Here is a 16,520-nt window from a genome sequence, read left to right on the forward strand (position 1 = left end):
CAGATGCAGAGATTTTTTTCCCCCCTGTTAGATGAAATAATGTCTTCATGCAAGGTAGGGTCATACCTGAAAACTCAAAGGTGGCTATTACTTTTTCTGTAAGCTCATCTCTTGATTGCTGTGCTTTATAGTCTCACACACCAGTGCAAATGTACATTTTATTTATAGACCAGTTCTAAGGCTTACTACACAAGGAAGTAATTGCTTAGGGAGGATTGTACTGACTACAACTTACAGTAGCGCTTTATCATAAAACATCACGTTGCGATGGTGCTAACATGTAATACTGGAGCGCTAGAAAATGAAAGTCTTAATGCTTATCAGTACATAGAAGTTGCTAAAGCTGAGGACACCAAAGTAAAGCAGGAGATGTCACTGCATAAACAAGAAAGGAAGTGCTCAGTCCTGATTCCCTGCTGACTTCTCTGGCTGTTGTAATGAAAAAATGGGATCAGTGGGTTCACACAGTCTGTTTCCTCTCATCTTTCCTCCAAAGAGCTGAAAGCAGCTTACACATGGGTCCCAGGAGGTTCCATCCAGGCAGCTTGCAAGGCAAGATCTCCTTAGCTTCAGTAGCAGGATTGTGTGATGTGCCTTCAAACTGTTCTTTGGACTTCAAATGCTTTGAAATTGGTTCACTAGTCTAGATATACATACAGCTGCCAGAAAGCATGTGAGTGACCAGTGTGGGCTCAACAAGGGGGGGTTTGTGTCTCCTCCACCCCCACCTCTTAATGCCTGTGCCCCCTGCCTCTGCTATTAATTCTGGAAGCCCTGTGGGGCATGTATGGCTTGCCATGGTACATTTAAAGATGTCTAAGGAAGCAAGGTGGGAGAGGCCATTAGTTGGTCCAGCTTCTGGGCAGGAGCAGTGGCAGGGAATGAGGCATAAGCTGTTCCACCACAATCCACAACCAAAGGCCACTTACTTAGCTAGTCTCATTGCAGAGTCACCCTGGTGTGTCTTCTCTACTTCTGAAAAACCTGGACCAGAAAGTGCATGGTGCAAAACTCTCTTCTGCCATGAACTCACAGTGGAGCCTTAAGCAATCTCTTTCAGCCTTATGCCTTCGTATTTGAAATTTAGAGGTAATCATACTGGCTTACTTTACAGCAGAGGTGTTATGAGGGCCATTTCTGACATAAATGTCACTTTGTCAGGCCGGGCCATGTGTGCCATAAAATGTAACATGAGGTACCGGAGTTATAAACTTTATAAAGATGATTTCAGATGCCAAATGGCAATAGCAGGCATGATTGGATTAGGTGTGATATGTAGAGGGGTAGTAGGCGTGTAAATATCAACATTGGTAATGAGACAGGAAACCTAAGTCTCAATTTGGTACAGGAGGATCCAGTCCAGGAAAATGCAAAGAATAAATAGTAATAAGACTGAACAAGTGAGCAGTGACATACAAAAGCACATACCCTAACACAAATTTTGTTAGTTCTAAAGGTGCTACTGGACTCTTACTCTTTCTACTACTATTAGAAACCACAGCATTCAAAAACCAGTGGGGGGACATTTTAACCTTCCAGGACATTCAGTTGCTGGCCTAAAAGTAGCAGTTCTCTTACAAAGGAATTTCAAAGGGAGATTGGAGGGAGAGACTGCTGAATTGCAGTTGATAATGAAGCTCAAGAGAATGCATCCCCCTGGACTGAATTGAGATCTATGTTTCTTTTCTCATTACCAATGCCTGCTATTGTCATATGGCATCTGAAATCACTTCACTCTCCAAGATATAAGGACAGATGGACTCTCATTCTAGCTGTATCTGAAGGAGTGAGCAGTGATTCATGAAAGCTCATGCCCTGCCATAAATTTTGTTAGTCATTAAGGGGCTACTGGACTCTTGCTCCCTTCCACTAATAAATAACGAAAGCTGTGCTCTTAGGTTTCTTCCCATTAGAACTAGAAAGGGAGTTCTCTCTAAGTGCCATGGGACTAACTGACTCCCTCCCTCCCTTCCTCTCTCTCTCTCTCTCTGGCGTGCGCTATTTGGCTTTTTCTTTCCTTCCCTCTCTCCCTGAAGAAGTGTGCAGGCACACAAAAGCTTATACCTGGAATAAAACATTGTTGGTCTTCTTAAAGGTGCTACAGCTCTCTCTCTCTCTCTCTCTCTCTCTCTCTCTCTCTCTCGCTGTTTTCTTACCCAGAGGAGGGGGAGGAGCCCACAGTCAATCGAGGGAAGGGAGGCTTGGCTTTGTTTCTCTCCTCTGCAAAGCAGAAAATAGGAGAGACTGGGAAAAAGCCAGTTCTGATGCTGGAAACAGGAAGGAGGAACAGGAAGCAGCAGAGAGCCAGTTGCTCACACGCTGGATAGGAGCCCTGCATGGGCCAGATCCAGCCCACGGGCCCTATATTTAACACCCCTGCTTTACAGGGGTGTTGTAAGAATTACAACAAGATTGTGTATGTAAAGTGCTTTCAACATGGAAAGACCTGTATAAATCCTAAGATAGGGACCTAGGGCAATATCTCAGATCCCATGAGGGTCAGGATGAACTCTGAAAATCTTCCAGAAATAGTACACCATCTTCTCTGATACACTCTCCAATCACTCTACATTTTAAACCTCTGCTTGAAAGTAAGCATGGCCACTATACTTTTCTAGGATACAGGGGCAGCTGACCTGCTGAGGATCAATAATATTGTAATAAGTTCATTATAAGTAGTGAATATCAGTTCACCATTTCTGGATGAGTCTCCACCATGGAAAGTTTATATGTGTCATTGATGTCCAGATGAACAGAGCTCTGCTACAAGTTACAAACTCACAGGAAAAGGTAGATTGAGAGAGAAAAGAGAAAAGGGGGCACCGCTGTAACTAAGTTTTTAATAGGAAAGAGACTCCAAGAACTCAGAGGAGGCATCCAACCTTTGGATGGCTCCGAATAATTTATATGCCATAATATATCTCTTGATCCATCATTCCACTTTGTAATTTATTTTTCAAAAAGAAAGAATTACCTAGAACAAAATTGATGCTGCTGCTATGCCCTGTCATGTGCAGGCAAATCAGTATTAATGGGAAGAAATCCTAAGAAAAACTATTTCACGTGCACAGCTTTAAAAAGGTTGAGCTTTAATATTACTGTTCCCCCAAAGGGCAAGTAATCCTTTCTTGATCTTTCACGGCAGTAATTTTTCACTCCATCACAATCAAATAGTAATTTGTCTTATGTAAACTTAGAGCAGAAAATCTATTCCCGTGGTCTTTACCATACTGCCTGTCTTGAAAACAGCTCAATTCTGCATTGTTCCTTCATTGCTGTAACTGCTTATATTCCATTTCTTATCCTCTCTTTGGATACGAAACCTTGGATGCCTTCCACTTTCAGCTGTTTTTGGTTAACTCATTTTCTTCATATTTAATTTTTCATGTGTCTTACAGTGTCATTACAAAAAAAACTGTCCTTGAAAATGGTTTTCCTGCATGGAAACCAAATCATGAGAACTATGCCTGCATTCCCTCCTGCCTTACTTCCTTCCCTCATTTGATGTATAGACCATCTCTCTAGAGATCTCCCTTTTTGACCCCCTGATCTTAAAGCTCTGTAATCTTTTAACCTACTATCCCAGCTGTTTGTAAACACAAAGTGGTGGAACTGGCATTTTCCTTGCATGGAACTCTATAGTCCTGTTCACAAGTTACAGTGAACATGCATACAGTTAGTGTATAGCATACACTTGATTAGGGATGGGCACAAACTGAGAAAGCCCGGTCCAATCTGGGGCTCGTGAACCGGGTAGCCCCAAAGCCCAAATCAAGCAAAAAAGCCACCCGAACTGAAACAGTTCGGGTGACCTCCAGGCCCCACCCCAGTGCACCCATATTATCCAGAAGCAGGGCTATTTTGGGGCAGGAACACACAGGAACGGAGTTCCGGCTGGCTCCTGAGTTGGCCACGCCCAGCAGGAACTCATTAGCATAATAGGCCACACCCAACCACAGAAATCCATTAGGATTGGCTTCATTAGGGGTGTGTGGCCTAACATGCAAAGAAGTTCCTGCTACAAAAAAAGCCCTGGGTTTTGACAACAAACAAGGTAAACAGAATAACAAGCAAAAGGTAGGTGTGGCTGGATAACCACACTTCTGGTAACACGGGGGTGCGGCCTAATGTGCTAATGAGCTGTGCTGGCAGGGGTGTGGCCTAATATGCTAATGAGTTCCTGCTGGGCATTTTCTACAAAAAGAGCCCTGTCAGAAGTGACGCAAGCATGTTGGCTCCCCAACATGCTTGCATCACTTCTGAGTGGTGTGAGGCCCCACCCCCAGCATGCCCACATTACAAGTCACAATGCACTTGCTTCACTTCCGGACGACACGGGCACATCAGTGGCAGAGCCCGAAGCCACCCAGAAATGGCATGCGTGCGTTGAGCCAAACATGCGAGCCGAACCAAGCTGAAAAGCTCAGTGAGTGTTCAGGGGAAGTTGCCTTCCTCAAACCTTGGTTTGTGAACCCTGAACCAGGCATAGTCCAACCCAGACTCACTCAGGTTTGGATCTGTGCCCATCCCTACACTTGATTATTCTTGATATGTACATTGAGTGATTCTTATAGCTGAGTGTATGATACAAACTTCACATTTGTCCAGATCCTGGCTCTGGTTTCATTCATGAAGTGAATGTGTGTTGGTTCTTTCTTATGAATGTATGTATGTAGGTACAGGCTGGATGAATGTCATTGGAATGTCCAGTTTGGATTGAAACAACATATTCCAGAGAGAATTCCCATCAGAAATGAATTCAAGAGCATGCTTAGCTAAGCCTTATGACAGCTAAAGCTGCAATACAAACCCTTCTATCATAGACACTTCTGAAAACAATCTTACAAGATGGAATGGCAACTGTGTGAATCCTCTCTTGAAAATAGTTATATAAAAATTTACAGCAAAGGAAAATTATTGCAGATAGGAGTGAACCATTTTCCCATGGGAAAATAGAATAATATTTTATTTTGTTTTGGCAGGAGATATGACTACAAATATTTTATGTTTTCAGTTGTTAACCATTTTTAATAATTATGTAAATCTTGCTTGGGGAGGTAATGATTTTCTTTACAATGAACCATAGAATTGAAAAGTTGTAAATGGCCTAAAGACCATTGAGTCCAACCTCCTGCAGCATCCAGAATGACCTAAACCATCCCTAACAAATCACCTCCAAGAAAGTATCACATGGAAGCCAAATGGTTTGCTAAGGTGTAATTGGTTTTCATCTTTGTTGTGCTAGAATATTATTTGTGTAGCTAGACAGGATAGATAGATAGATAGATGTTTTCATCTTTGTTGTGCTAGAAGATAGATATAGATGCTTAGATAGATAGATAGATAGATAGATAGATAGATAGATAGATAGATAGATAGATAGATAGATGATAATTCATTCAGAAACCAGTCATTTTGATGATTCTTTTAAAATTACTTCAGCTGCCACACAGCAAGCAATAAATTGTTCAGAATTTAGCAGAAAAGATTGAAATTAAATTACTTTTCTATTATTTGGGGTTAATCATAGCTTTGTCATTCTGGCAATAATAGAGCTTTGGGTGCTTTTAGTTATTTGATATTCTATTCCTTTTCAAACAAATCAGGGAGCAGAGTTGTACACTGAAATAAAATACCATCACCATTTTGCTTAAGGGACTGCTGAATTACCAACAGCTTTTCAATGACGGGGACAACATTCATGTCTTGGATCCAGATAGTTAGCAATGCTAATTCCTCATCATATCCTGATAAAGATTTTTAGTGCTCATATCAGGTTTATGAAAAGATCTTCAGTAACTAAAATGAAAATCAGACTTTCTTTGTTCTTACATAGAGGAAGGCAATCAAGCAAAAGTAAAGATAGGGCTAAAAACCGAACAGAAAGGTGCAAGTAGAGGTACACTGGTTTTATTCTGGCAGGATCTGTAGAGCTATGGGAATTACAACCAGAACGTCTGCTATGCAAGAGGAAGATTGGAGGTGAAAAAAGTGTATATGTAGATAATTCAGGCTTTGCATTTGTGCTAAAAATATGGAAATCGAAAGGCATTTAGAGGCATAATTAAAAAGTTGTCTGTAAGTGGTGCACCCTTATGCATGCTTACAAGGACAGAGTAATATGGATGCAGCTGTTCTTTCTGTCTTTTTGATCTCACCTTGACATGCACAAATATCGATGCTCTTGACTCCATAGTTCTGTTACTACGCTTCAACAAAGATTGCTTAGATTGCCAATTTTATGGTTTTACCCTGCCGTAGCTTTGCAGTTTCCCATTTCAAGAACCTAATCTCTGTGCTGCCAGTCAGCTCATTTTAGAGCTCTACAGAAAGGATACTTCAGTTAAGTGGTTATTGGGGGTATTTCAGTAAATAAAGAGTGTCAAGGCTTTACCCTGAAAACCATATAAAGTAGGTAATGAATTGAGTGTTTGTTGTTCAGATAAGTAATTAGAACAAATTAAAGTCAAGATGCTCGGTGTCTGGTATGGTCTGAGTATTCATGGAATGGGACTTGGGTTCAGGTTTGAGTTGGAAAAAAGCATTTTTTGCAGCTGAATTAATCTGTTTTTCCAGCAGTAACATAGACTCCTGTGTAAATCTTAATCGAGTCAGCAAGGGTTAGCTGAAAGTGGGAAATACAGTGTCCTTCAGCACCTCAGCTCTCCCAACCAACATTACCTCTGTCTTGTTGGGATTCACTTTCAGTTTGTTCACTCTTAGTCATTTAGCCAAAGCAGTCAGGCAGTGGTTCAAGACCTTGGCTGCATCCCAAGAGATTTGGATAGAGAGACGTAAAGCTGGATATTGTTGGTCAAGCCCAAAACTATGAATGACTTGTCCTATGGACTTTACATAGAGATTGGAAAACCTGGGGGATAGGATTACTCCCTATGGACCCCCATAGGATAGGTCCCACACTGATGATAACTAGTCTCCAACAGCGACCCTTCAAGTCCAGTTCATAAGGAATTATTTGAATCAGTCTTAACACACACACCCTGATACCTACTTCTGCACCTCAATAAGATGGCATGGTTATAATTTATAAGGTGAGAGAGAGATGAGATATATAGATATGATAATAAAAGCAAAATTTTATGTTTTCTAAATTCATGTTTTCACACTTCTTTTTTAAAGAAAGCTCCTTGATACTATATACCATATAGAGCAATTCTTACAGTGACAAACCTGATAAAAATGTCTGCCTCTATCCAAACTCCAGTTATTCCAACCAGATTCCTTAACGGTTACTCCTGTAGCCCATCTTATAAATTTATTTAAAAGGCACTCCTGTTTTCATTAACAGTTCATATGTAATGTACCTGATTTAGGGCTATTCTATAGATGAGCGCAAGGAAACTACATATCATTCTTCCATTATGCAGAGACAGCTATTGACATGTTGAAGTCACCCAGCTGTAGATAATGAGACTGTTAAATGTTAATATGACCCCATGGTAATCTTTCTAGGGTACTCTCACCATTGCAAATAAATCTCTGCTTTTTCCTGATTAGAATGAACCCATAAAGCCTTTGGGCTCATACACCCTGTTCTCCCTTCTCCTTCCCTTGTACACAGGGTCCACATGAAGATTCCCAAGTGAATACCAAATATAGTTTGTCGTGATATCTGTAATTTGTTTCTTTCATCCAGTTCAGACCTCATGAAAAGCTCATGTTCATATCAAACTACGAAGTCTTTCACCTGGGCCTGAAGATTTTAGAGGCTTGTTCTGATGAGTTTTAGTCTTTTGTGCCGTTTGACCTGTTTTCTCTTTTCAAACTAAAGCACCTGTTTTATTTTACAGTTTCTACAGATCAAATGAATTGGGAATTGCATCCAATCCCTTTGGAAACAGAGAAGAGAATTCACCAACTTCCCCACATGGAAATGTGAACTACAGTTCCTCGCTGACTACACCTTTGACTCAATTTTTACGAAAAACTAAATCTATTTCTTGAAATGGAGATTACATTCAAAACTTAGAAAATCCATTTCTTATATGTTCTAAAGCTGTACAATTGTCAGATTTTTATGGTTTAGATTGTAAATGTGTTTTTTCCTGGCTAATTATTGGTATTATTTTTTTAATTTTGATGTCAGAAGGGCCAATGAATTGTATGATAATATGAAGGACATATTTAAAAAGTGAAGGAGACACTGTATACAAATGTATATTTGTAAAAGCTATTTTTATTATTAGCATGTTCTACAGTTCATCATATTTAAAGTCAGGTGATATTGCACTTAAATGTTTACAGCATAACAGAAATGAAATCATCAAAGTTTTATGATCCAATATGTTGAAGTAGTATTTTAACTATTTTTATTTATTTATATTCATGTTTTAAACTAAAATCCATTCTTAGCTGGAGATTATAATGCAGGGCAAAATAATATTTTTCATTTTGCATTTATTTCAGTGTATGATTTACATTGCAATGGCTATAATTTGCAAATGCTAGATTTGACTGTGTGCACAGTGCATATCCTGTTGAAATCAATGGAAAAAATAATCTGGATATTAATTATGCCAAACTTGCACCCTCAGACTTTCCCCTACTGTGATTACATCCCTCTTGTCACCCCATTGTAGCTCTAGATAAGCAAACTCTGGATGCCATGGATTACCATGGTTCAAATGAATCATGATTGTTGCCATACTGAATAATTGACATCATGCTTGATCTCATATTTACTCTATAATCTGCATTTTACATATTGCTGGTATCGGGAGGTACAGTTGTGACACTTCTCGAGCTATGCGGGTGCCTCCCCATAAGGTTAGCCTCCTGTGTGAAATGGCTTCCTTTTTGATCATACATCTATAAACTTCATTTGGCCTTGTGTTAAAAATGGCCTTAAATCACTTGTGTGCTGCCTCACCCAAGCAGCTAACTGAACTGACTGACAGATCAAGTTCCTGACAGCAGCCATGCCACACCCCAAACATGAAATAGGTCCTTAGACTGTGCACCATGTTTTGTCCATAGTAATTCCATAACAGTGTCTCATTCCTGAGGACTGTGACTGGATCTCCCAATGTGTGCTTCAACCTTGAAAAGCAACCACAAGGAGCTGTGTTAGGGTCAGGGCTGCAGTGCTGATGTAGAAGATTTAATTTCCGCCTCCCTGTTTTGTTTTTCCCTTGGTAATCACAGACACTCCCATATCCTGAGCTGATTTTAGTACCAATGAGGGAAAAGAGAGACACAGTATCCTGTCTTTTTTCCTACCTGGGCTAATGGAGGGTGGCCATTTCTATTCAGGGGGGTTAACCCTTACTGTCCTAGTGTGGTTGCCATCCAAAGCCAACCTCCTTTTACACATTACATAATCCCAGTATACTTTCATACATTGCATAATTCCAGCATAATGCATAGTTTAATTCTGAGTGTTCCAAGTGTGAAACTAGAATTGTTTCTGATATTGCACAGTAACTCATTCTGAATAAACTCTTCCCCCTCCGCACAACTACAAACCACCTGAATGTTTCTTCTGGCAAATGGTCAAATATACACCTGCATTCAATTGATGTGGCTGTTTCTTCTGTCCAGGGAAAGTGCCTGTAACTTTACAGTTCTGAGAATAAAAATGTACAGATCATTTTGGTTTTCCTTTCCTTAAGACTAGCCTGATTCGATTATGATTCATACCGGAGAAAATGGACCAGAATTCTGTAGATATAATGGGTTGGATCCAATGGCTCCATCTGTTAAGAGAGGAATCTCCCATTGGAACAAAATTCTACACTGGAGTCTTTCCTCTAACCAAAGATTGTTCACTTATTACGCAGGAACTGTTGGCTCCAACCCAGTTCATTTTAAAATGGATGACATATGGGAGAGAGTTCATGTACGACTGACTATGAAGCCACTCTTGACAGCAAGACTGCTTAAGAGTATTTGCTTCTTACATCATTCACTGACAGCAGTTCACAATTATCACTTACAATTTTCCGATACGAAATAATAATTTCCTGTGTGTCATTGCTATGCTGTACGAATGGATTCTGTATGAATAACACGCACCGGCAGACCTGTGACCCACAGCACAAAGTACCTCTGCTGTTCCCAAATTAGCTGGGAAGCTGATTGCACCACGAGGCGGACTGGCCACTCAACTTGCAGGAAAAGTTCCCAGTGGGCCACTGGCAGCCTTGGCAGCTGTTGGCAGCCAGGATCAAACAGAGTCAAGACCCACGAGTCCTGCCAGTACCACAGCCGTCACTCTGCTCAGACCTGGCCAGTGGCACCAACAATGGGAGGCTCAGCTGTTGCCATCAGAGAGCAAAGGAGGATGTAATAGGCAAGCAAGCATCCACTGCTGGTTTCTGCTGACCGGGTCTGAGCTGTGGCCCCTGTGGTGGTGGCTTATAGCACTACAGGGGCTACTCAGCCTGGCTTGTTTCTTGACCATTTCACCTCCCAGTCCGCTCCTGATTGCACAAGTTATTCAGACAAAATATGTGCACATGTTTAGAAATGTACAGAAGAATTTTTTTCATTCTAATTATCTGATCAATTTAATGGAAAAAACAAATCCGAATATTGCAATTCAGGAAAAAAAGAATTCCTGGTCATCTGCATCTATGAACAATACATAAAAGTTGCCATATACCAATTTCAATTGTATGTTCATCTAGCCCAGTATTGTCTATCCTGACTTACCAGTGGCTCACCAGAATCTCTGGTTCAGGCCTTTCCCAGCCCTACCTGAGACCTTTTCTTACTGGAGAGGCCAGGGACTGAATCTGGGACTTTATGTATGCCAAGTAAGTGTGTGACCATTTTGTTCAGCCTCCCTCTTTCATACCCCAGACTATTTCATTATGATAGCATTCACAGCTGAGTGGAGCCAATCTCTGTGGAAACAATTGCTTCCTAACCCCATGCCGTGCAGCTATTATAAAAGGAAGATTTTTACCTGTGAAAAAAATGTAGGGACTGATTCAGCCCACTGCTATTGCATTCACAGCGCTGCACACAGGGACAGGATGGATCCAGAGAATAACTGTATGGTCTCTTCAGTTTATAATCATATCAGTACAAGGTGTTTGCATTAGTATATCCTTGCATCAAGTCCTATAACAGTTATTGTCCCTGAAGTATGAAAAATATTGTAATCTGTCTGCATTGCTGCAGCCCTTAAAGCCAATACTTCGTTTGCATTCAGGCACTGAAAATCTTACCTTTGTGTTCTTGTATAAGCATTCATAATGGTTTTGTTCCAAATGTTGTAACATAATTTTTACATTCTTGTAAATAAATATTTTCTCTGACTAATGCACTAATTCTCTATAGTAGTTTCTACCGTCAAATGTGGACTCTTGAATTCGGTAGATGATTGCAAATATATTTCTGAGATTGCTAGTATGAAATGTTTCTAGATTTCTCTGTGGCCCAAAAGTAGCAAGCATTCATGCACAATCTTCTGTGTGCTGTCACATGGTTGTACATTGACTGCAAACTTATATGCAACTGAGCAAAAAAAATTATACAACAAAGAGGTGCATTTGTTGGTAAAATGGTGGCCAAAGAAGTGGCACGTTTTCAGGACTGCCTCATTGGCCTTCTCTCCTCACACTTACTTTCTACATATATAAGCAGTGGTTCAAATCAGCTTTCTGAAACAAGATAGGCTTTTGTAGTGGTGGCACCGTGTCTTGGGAAAGCATTGGTCTTTGAGGCTCCTTTTGTGAGCCTCCCCTTATCTCTAGATGTCAAGCTTCTTTTTCCTTGAGCTAAGGGCTTCTATAGTTTTTAGTTTTGATGGTTTGCTTCTAATCTGAGGATCATTTTATGGTTATCATTTTAGGCTGCTCGGTATTTGTTTTTAATGGTTTGGGTTTATTATATTGTTTTAGTTATGAACCACCTTGAGCAGGTCTCTGGAAAAGCAGCATATACAATTTCTAAATAAATAGAAGCTAGAGTGTGCCATTGTGTCACAACCGACTCATAGCAATCCCATGAAGTTTCACCTTATGGTGTTATCAGGGCAAAAGATGAACAGAGGTGGTTTGCCATTGTCTTCCTTTGCATAGCAGCCCCACTCTTCCTTGGTGGTCTCCCATCCAAGTACCGATCCTCAGAGGTCATTTCGGGGGGGATCGCGGGGGATCACAGTTCCCCCAGGTGAAGTACGGGGGCGGGGCACATGATGAAGCCCCGCCCCCTGCTTCCAGCCGCCCCGCTTCCGGCCCTCATTCAGCCAGGAGGAGGCAGGAGAAGAGGGAGGGTAAGTTGCTTCCTCCCTGCCTCTCCCCACCCCTGCCTGCCTGGGGCCAGGGAGGGCCTTCGCGGGGCTTCCTTGCACTCCCGCCGGCCGGGACCATTGGGGGTGGTGTGTGTGGCCTTATGACACACTTCCGGTGATGTCAGGGGTGTGGCATATGCTAATGAGTTATGCTAATGAGTTCCCCTAGCTCTTTTTCTACGAAACGACCCCTGCCGATCCTGCTTAGCTTCCTGTTCCTGTTAAAAAACCAGAGTGCCTATGTGCTCCAAAGCCCCTTGGTGAAACTAATAAAACAACAACCCCACAAAGACTTAACCTCAGAGGTATTTTTAACATACGCCTGCCAAGTGCTAAGGGCACAAAAGATAAACCTTGCCGTAGACAAAGTAACATGCCTGTCATTACCAGTCAAAAGGTGTAACAGATTAAAATCATGTGAACAGCAAGGGAACCTGCTTGATAAAGGCCACATATATTTAGCTCTTATAGACTAAATACAAATAGCAACTTCAAAATGAGGTAAAGTTTCAATTACATCTCTACCACAAGGGCATAGCCTCTGGGGACTGCTTAGCTTCCAAGCTCTGATGAGATCTGAAGTTCCGCTTCTTGGGGTATCAAGGCATAATAGCTCCGGCCTTCCTTGGTGGTCTCACATCCAAGTTCCCACCTTGCTTAGCTTCTGAGCTCTGATGAAATCTGAAGTTCCACCTCATGAGGTTATCAAGGCAAAAGAGGAGCTGAGGCAGTTTGCCATTGCCTTCCTCTGCTTAGCAGCTCCAGGCTTCCTTGGTGGTCTCCCATCCAAGGATGGCCCCTGCTTTATTTTTGAGCTCTGATGAGATCAGACTAGTCTGGGCTATTAGGGATGCTACTTCTAAATAAATATGCACCAATAAAGTATAATCCAACAAGCATCTGGCTGGCCATTTTTAGAAATTGGATACTGGACTAAATTCACATTTGGTCTGATCCACCGGGGTGTCTTGTATTCATGTTTATTCCCTAGAAGTCTTGTTTACCAGGAAACTCCCATCTCCATATGTTTGTGCCAGCCTGTTGTTCTTATAGTCCCTAACAGCTCATAAGGTGAGATGGGGAGAGGGTCCTCACCCTGCTAAAATGGTGACATGGCCCACAGTGGCTGCTCCACGCTGAGCCAACAGAAGAGCATGGGTCATGTAGTTTCTCAGCAGAACACAAGCACTTAGAAACCTTTTCTCCTATAAGTTGCTTTGTAGATTTTTGACATAATTGGGCTGCAGTCAGATGGGCAGTTCAATCCACTGTTGCCCCGCCTCTAATTGAGCTAGGTTATTTTGTGACAGAGAATCCTGATAAGACTCACCCCTTTTAGCACTCTTCAAAGCACTTTTACCCATCCTTGACTGATCAGATGGCAGCAAGCAGGGAATCAGCCCATAGGCCATTTTTTTTTAAGTGTGTCCTTCGAGCATGCCCACCAGCACTGATGAGCCTGCCAGGATATGTACTTCATGGGGCTGTTGGCCATTTTTTTAAAAGGTTTGTCCTCGGAGCAAGCGTTCAGGCGCTGATGAGACTGCTGGGTTATGGAGTTCACTGCTGTCCTCCCTCTAATCTTTTCAATTTACCCCTTCCCCAAAGGTAACATCATGGACGCATCATTTGACTCTAAACTTTATTGGTCTCTCCTTATACTGGTCATGTATGTCAGTGATTGCATTTGCTTATCTGACTTTACAACAATGAGAAACATTAGGGAACACTGGGACCCTTTCTGGCCTCAGTGAAGCTAGTCTCCATCCTCCTCGCATTTGGAGAGCTAGCTGATAATGGTTTCCCAGTACCAGATGCTCTTTCTTACAAAGGAAATACATTGTTTTAAGAACACTGAAAATCTGTATACCACATAACTTCCAGTGTTAGGTGTTCTTGTAATTTCCAAATAGCATTCCATTCTATTGCATCCTAATTCCATCCACAGAGACCTCTAATAATGCTTCTATTTGATATAACTTCTTATACAGAAAAATACAATTATAAAATATATATGTTCTACTATAGATTTCTTCCATCTGGGCTAAATACCAAAATCTGACTATACTATAATTAAACTCTTATGAAGGCACAGTGGCATCTGTCAGCATATAAACATGTCAGAGGAAATGTCAGAACTCACATTCAGAAATCACATTCATTTTTCCCTTGTCCTACAGCAAGGAGGAGCTCTCTTTTGTGCTGGATCCATCAGGGCAGACAGAAATCTTAACTGAGTTCTGAAGGAGGCAGCCATTGGCCATGACCCCAGAGAGCTACAGAATGCTTCAAGGTAATCAAAACTCTGTAGAGATCTGTAACTTCCTAAGCTTTAGGAGACTGTCCTATAATTTAACATCAGATAGGGCATGTATAGAGAGAGGGACAGAGGATTTGCATTTTACCAATTTCTTTTGAATCCCTTGCTCAGTTTGGTGCTGTGCTAAAAGTGTTCTTGTGGACATTTTCTTTTTAATAAATACTTTACCATTTTGATGCTGGTAGTGGTTCTCCTTACCACACAGACCTCCAGCGTCTCAGACATGCTATTTTAAAAGGAGCGCCAGGGGGAAGGCAGGCAGTTGGCAGATGGCTATTCCTCCAGAGGCACACAAGGCAGTAAATGGTCACTGTGGTGACCAGGCACTGGGCAGCAGGAGACACAGAAGCCTCAGAACTTGGAAGGGAAGCTGACCCCCCCCCCAGCAGGCAATTCCTACAAAGGTCAGGTGGTGGTAGCAGGCTACCAGAGAGAGAAAGAAAAGTCTCTCCAGGTGTTGGGAAAACTTTGGAGGGCAGGGCGGAATAGGGCCTGCAGGCCAGAGCAGGCCTATTCAACCACAGAAGCATTGTGCAGACAGCAGTATTATTTGAATATTAGGATGGTACAATTTCATAACCCATGAATACTTTGTGATTAAAATCGCAATGCTTATGCTTATTTTTCTACATGGGAGAGGGTGTCTTTGGACAAAAATGTGATAAAAAGTAATGCATGATCCTTTCATGCTACCACATTTTTCAACATGTTGTTGCAACACCCAGGGAGGGAATTTGTCCTGTAGGGAAATATCAGAGGCCAACACACACACCACTTTACAAAGGAGAGGCATGATTCTTGCTGCAGAGGTTCCAACATATGTCATGTATCTGCATTATATGATGTAAAGTTCAAAGCCACACACAGGACACATATTCTTCTACATTAAGAATGTAAAATGAATCCCAATGAATTAGATCAGTGGATCCAGCATCTGATTTTCCACAATAGCCAAGCAGATGTTATGGAATGCCCACATGCAGGGACTGAAAGGCCAAAGCCTTTGTTGCCTCCTCCCTACCTACTACTATCCAGGGGTATACTGCCTCTGAGCATGGAGTTTCTATTTAATTAATCTGTCCTCCATGAGTTTATATAGGATTGCATTTATGTCTGATTGTATATGCTTTAGAGCAGCTATACATGATCATGAGAGCAGGTGTTCTATATTCTTCATGATTACCATATTCACGATAGGCAAAAAGGGTAAGCATATCCCTGACAGAGGGTATCCCTCACTTGGTCTGTGTCTGGCAATTCTAGTTATGTCTCCTAAAAGAAGAAAATAGTATATCCGGCTTGCTCCTCATATCACTTATAATCAATATGTCAGTCATGTCAAGAAGCTCAGCAGTTCTATCCAGCAAGGTTATTTAAAGAAACATGCTTCAGAGAGCCAACTGCAAAAGATCATGTCTTGGGAACATAAAGTAGTTTTTGACAGCAAACTACATAAAATCAATTGTGGTGATTTCAAGGATGAGCAGCCTTGTAGGGCTGGTTATCTCACTGCTTACTTGGAGATTGTCTCTTAAGTGAATTTTGAACTCTCGCTTTCTCCTTCAGTACAAAGTCGGCAGAGTGGGAAAGCAACACGCCTCCTTGGCGACCTGTTCAATGCTGGTCATTCTGGCCAATTTGTCGGGAGCTTTGCTCTGGGTGACTGGAGAGGAGCGAACGTAAGAGCACTGGATCAATAACAGCGAGATGAGGAGCAGGATGGTGGAAAGCATCCATGTAATTGCACATGGGCAGATTTGAAGACACCGATTGCTCTGTCAGATGCGGAGTTCATCGAGAAAAGCGATGTCAAAGCCACAATATGCAGAGACAGAAAGAATACTTCAGAGCCCAGTGCTCAAGAAAACATTTGAAATCATCTATAATAGGCAGGCAGCGCCTGATCTGTATAAAAGTTTTCCCCACCATGTGTATTGT

General features: G+C 41.6%; 1 protein-coding gene across 1 annotated transcript in view; it reads left to right on the top strand.

Annotated features, from left to right (window-relative positions):
* Nucleotides 1-16,265, top strand: part of RALYL (RALY RNA binding protein-like) — a 119,974-nt gene extending 103,709 nt beyond the window's left edge. Inside the window, 1 exon segment of the mRNA XM_015425467.1 lies at nucleotides 16,149-16,265. Coding sequence (XP_015280953.1) covers nucleotides 16,149-16,265 — 117 coding nt within the window.
* The last annotated feature ends 255 nt before the right edge of the window (nucleotides 16,266-16,520 follow it).

Source organism: Gekko japonicus, unplaced genomic scaffold (genome assembly GCF_001447785.1).
Source record: "Gekko japonicus isolate JY-2015 unplaced genomic scaffold, Gekko_japonicus_V1.1 scaffold372, whole genome shotgun sequence".
NCBI classification, from domain to species: Eukaryota; Metazoa; Chordata; class Lepidosauria; order Squamata; family Gekkonidae; genus Gekko; species Gekko japonicus.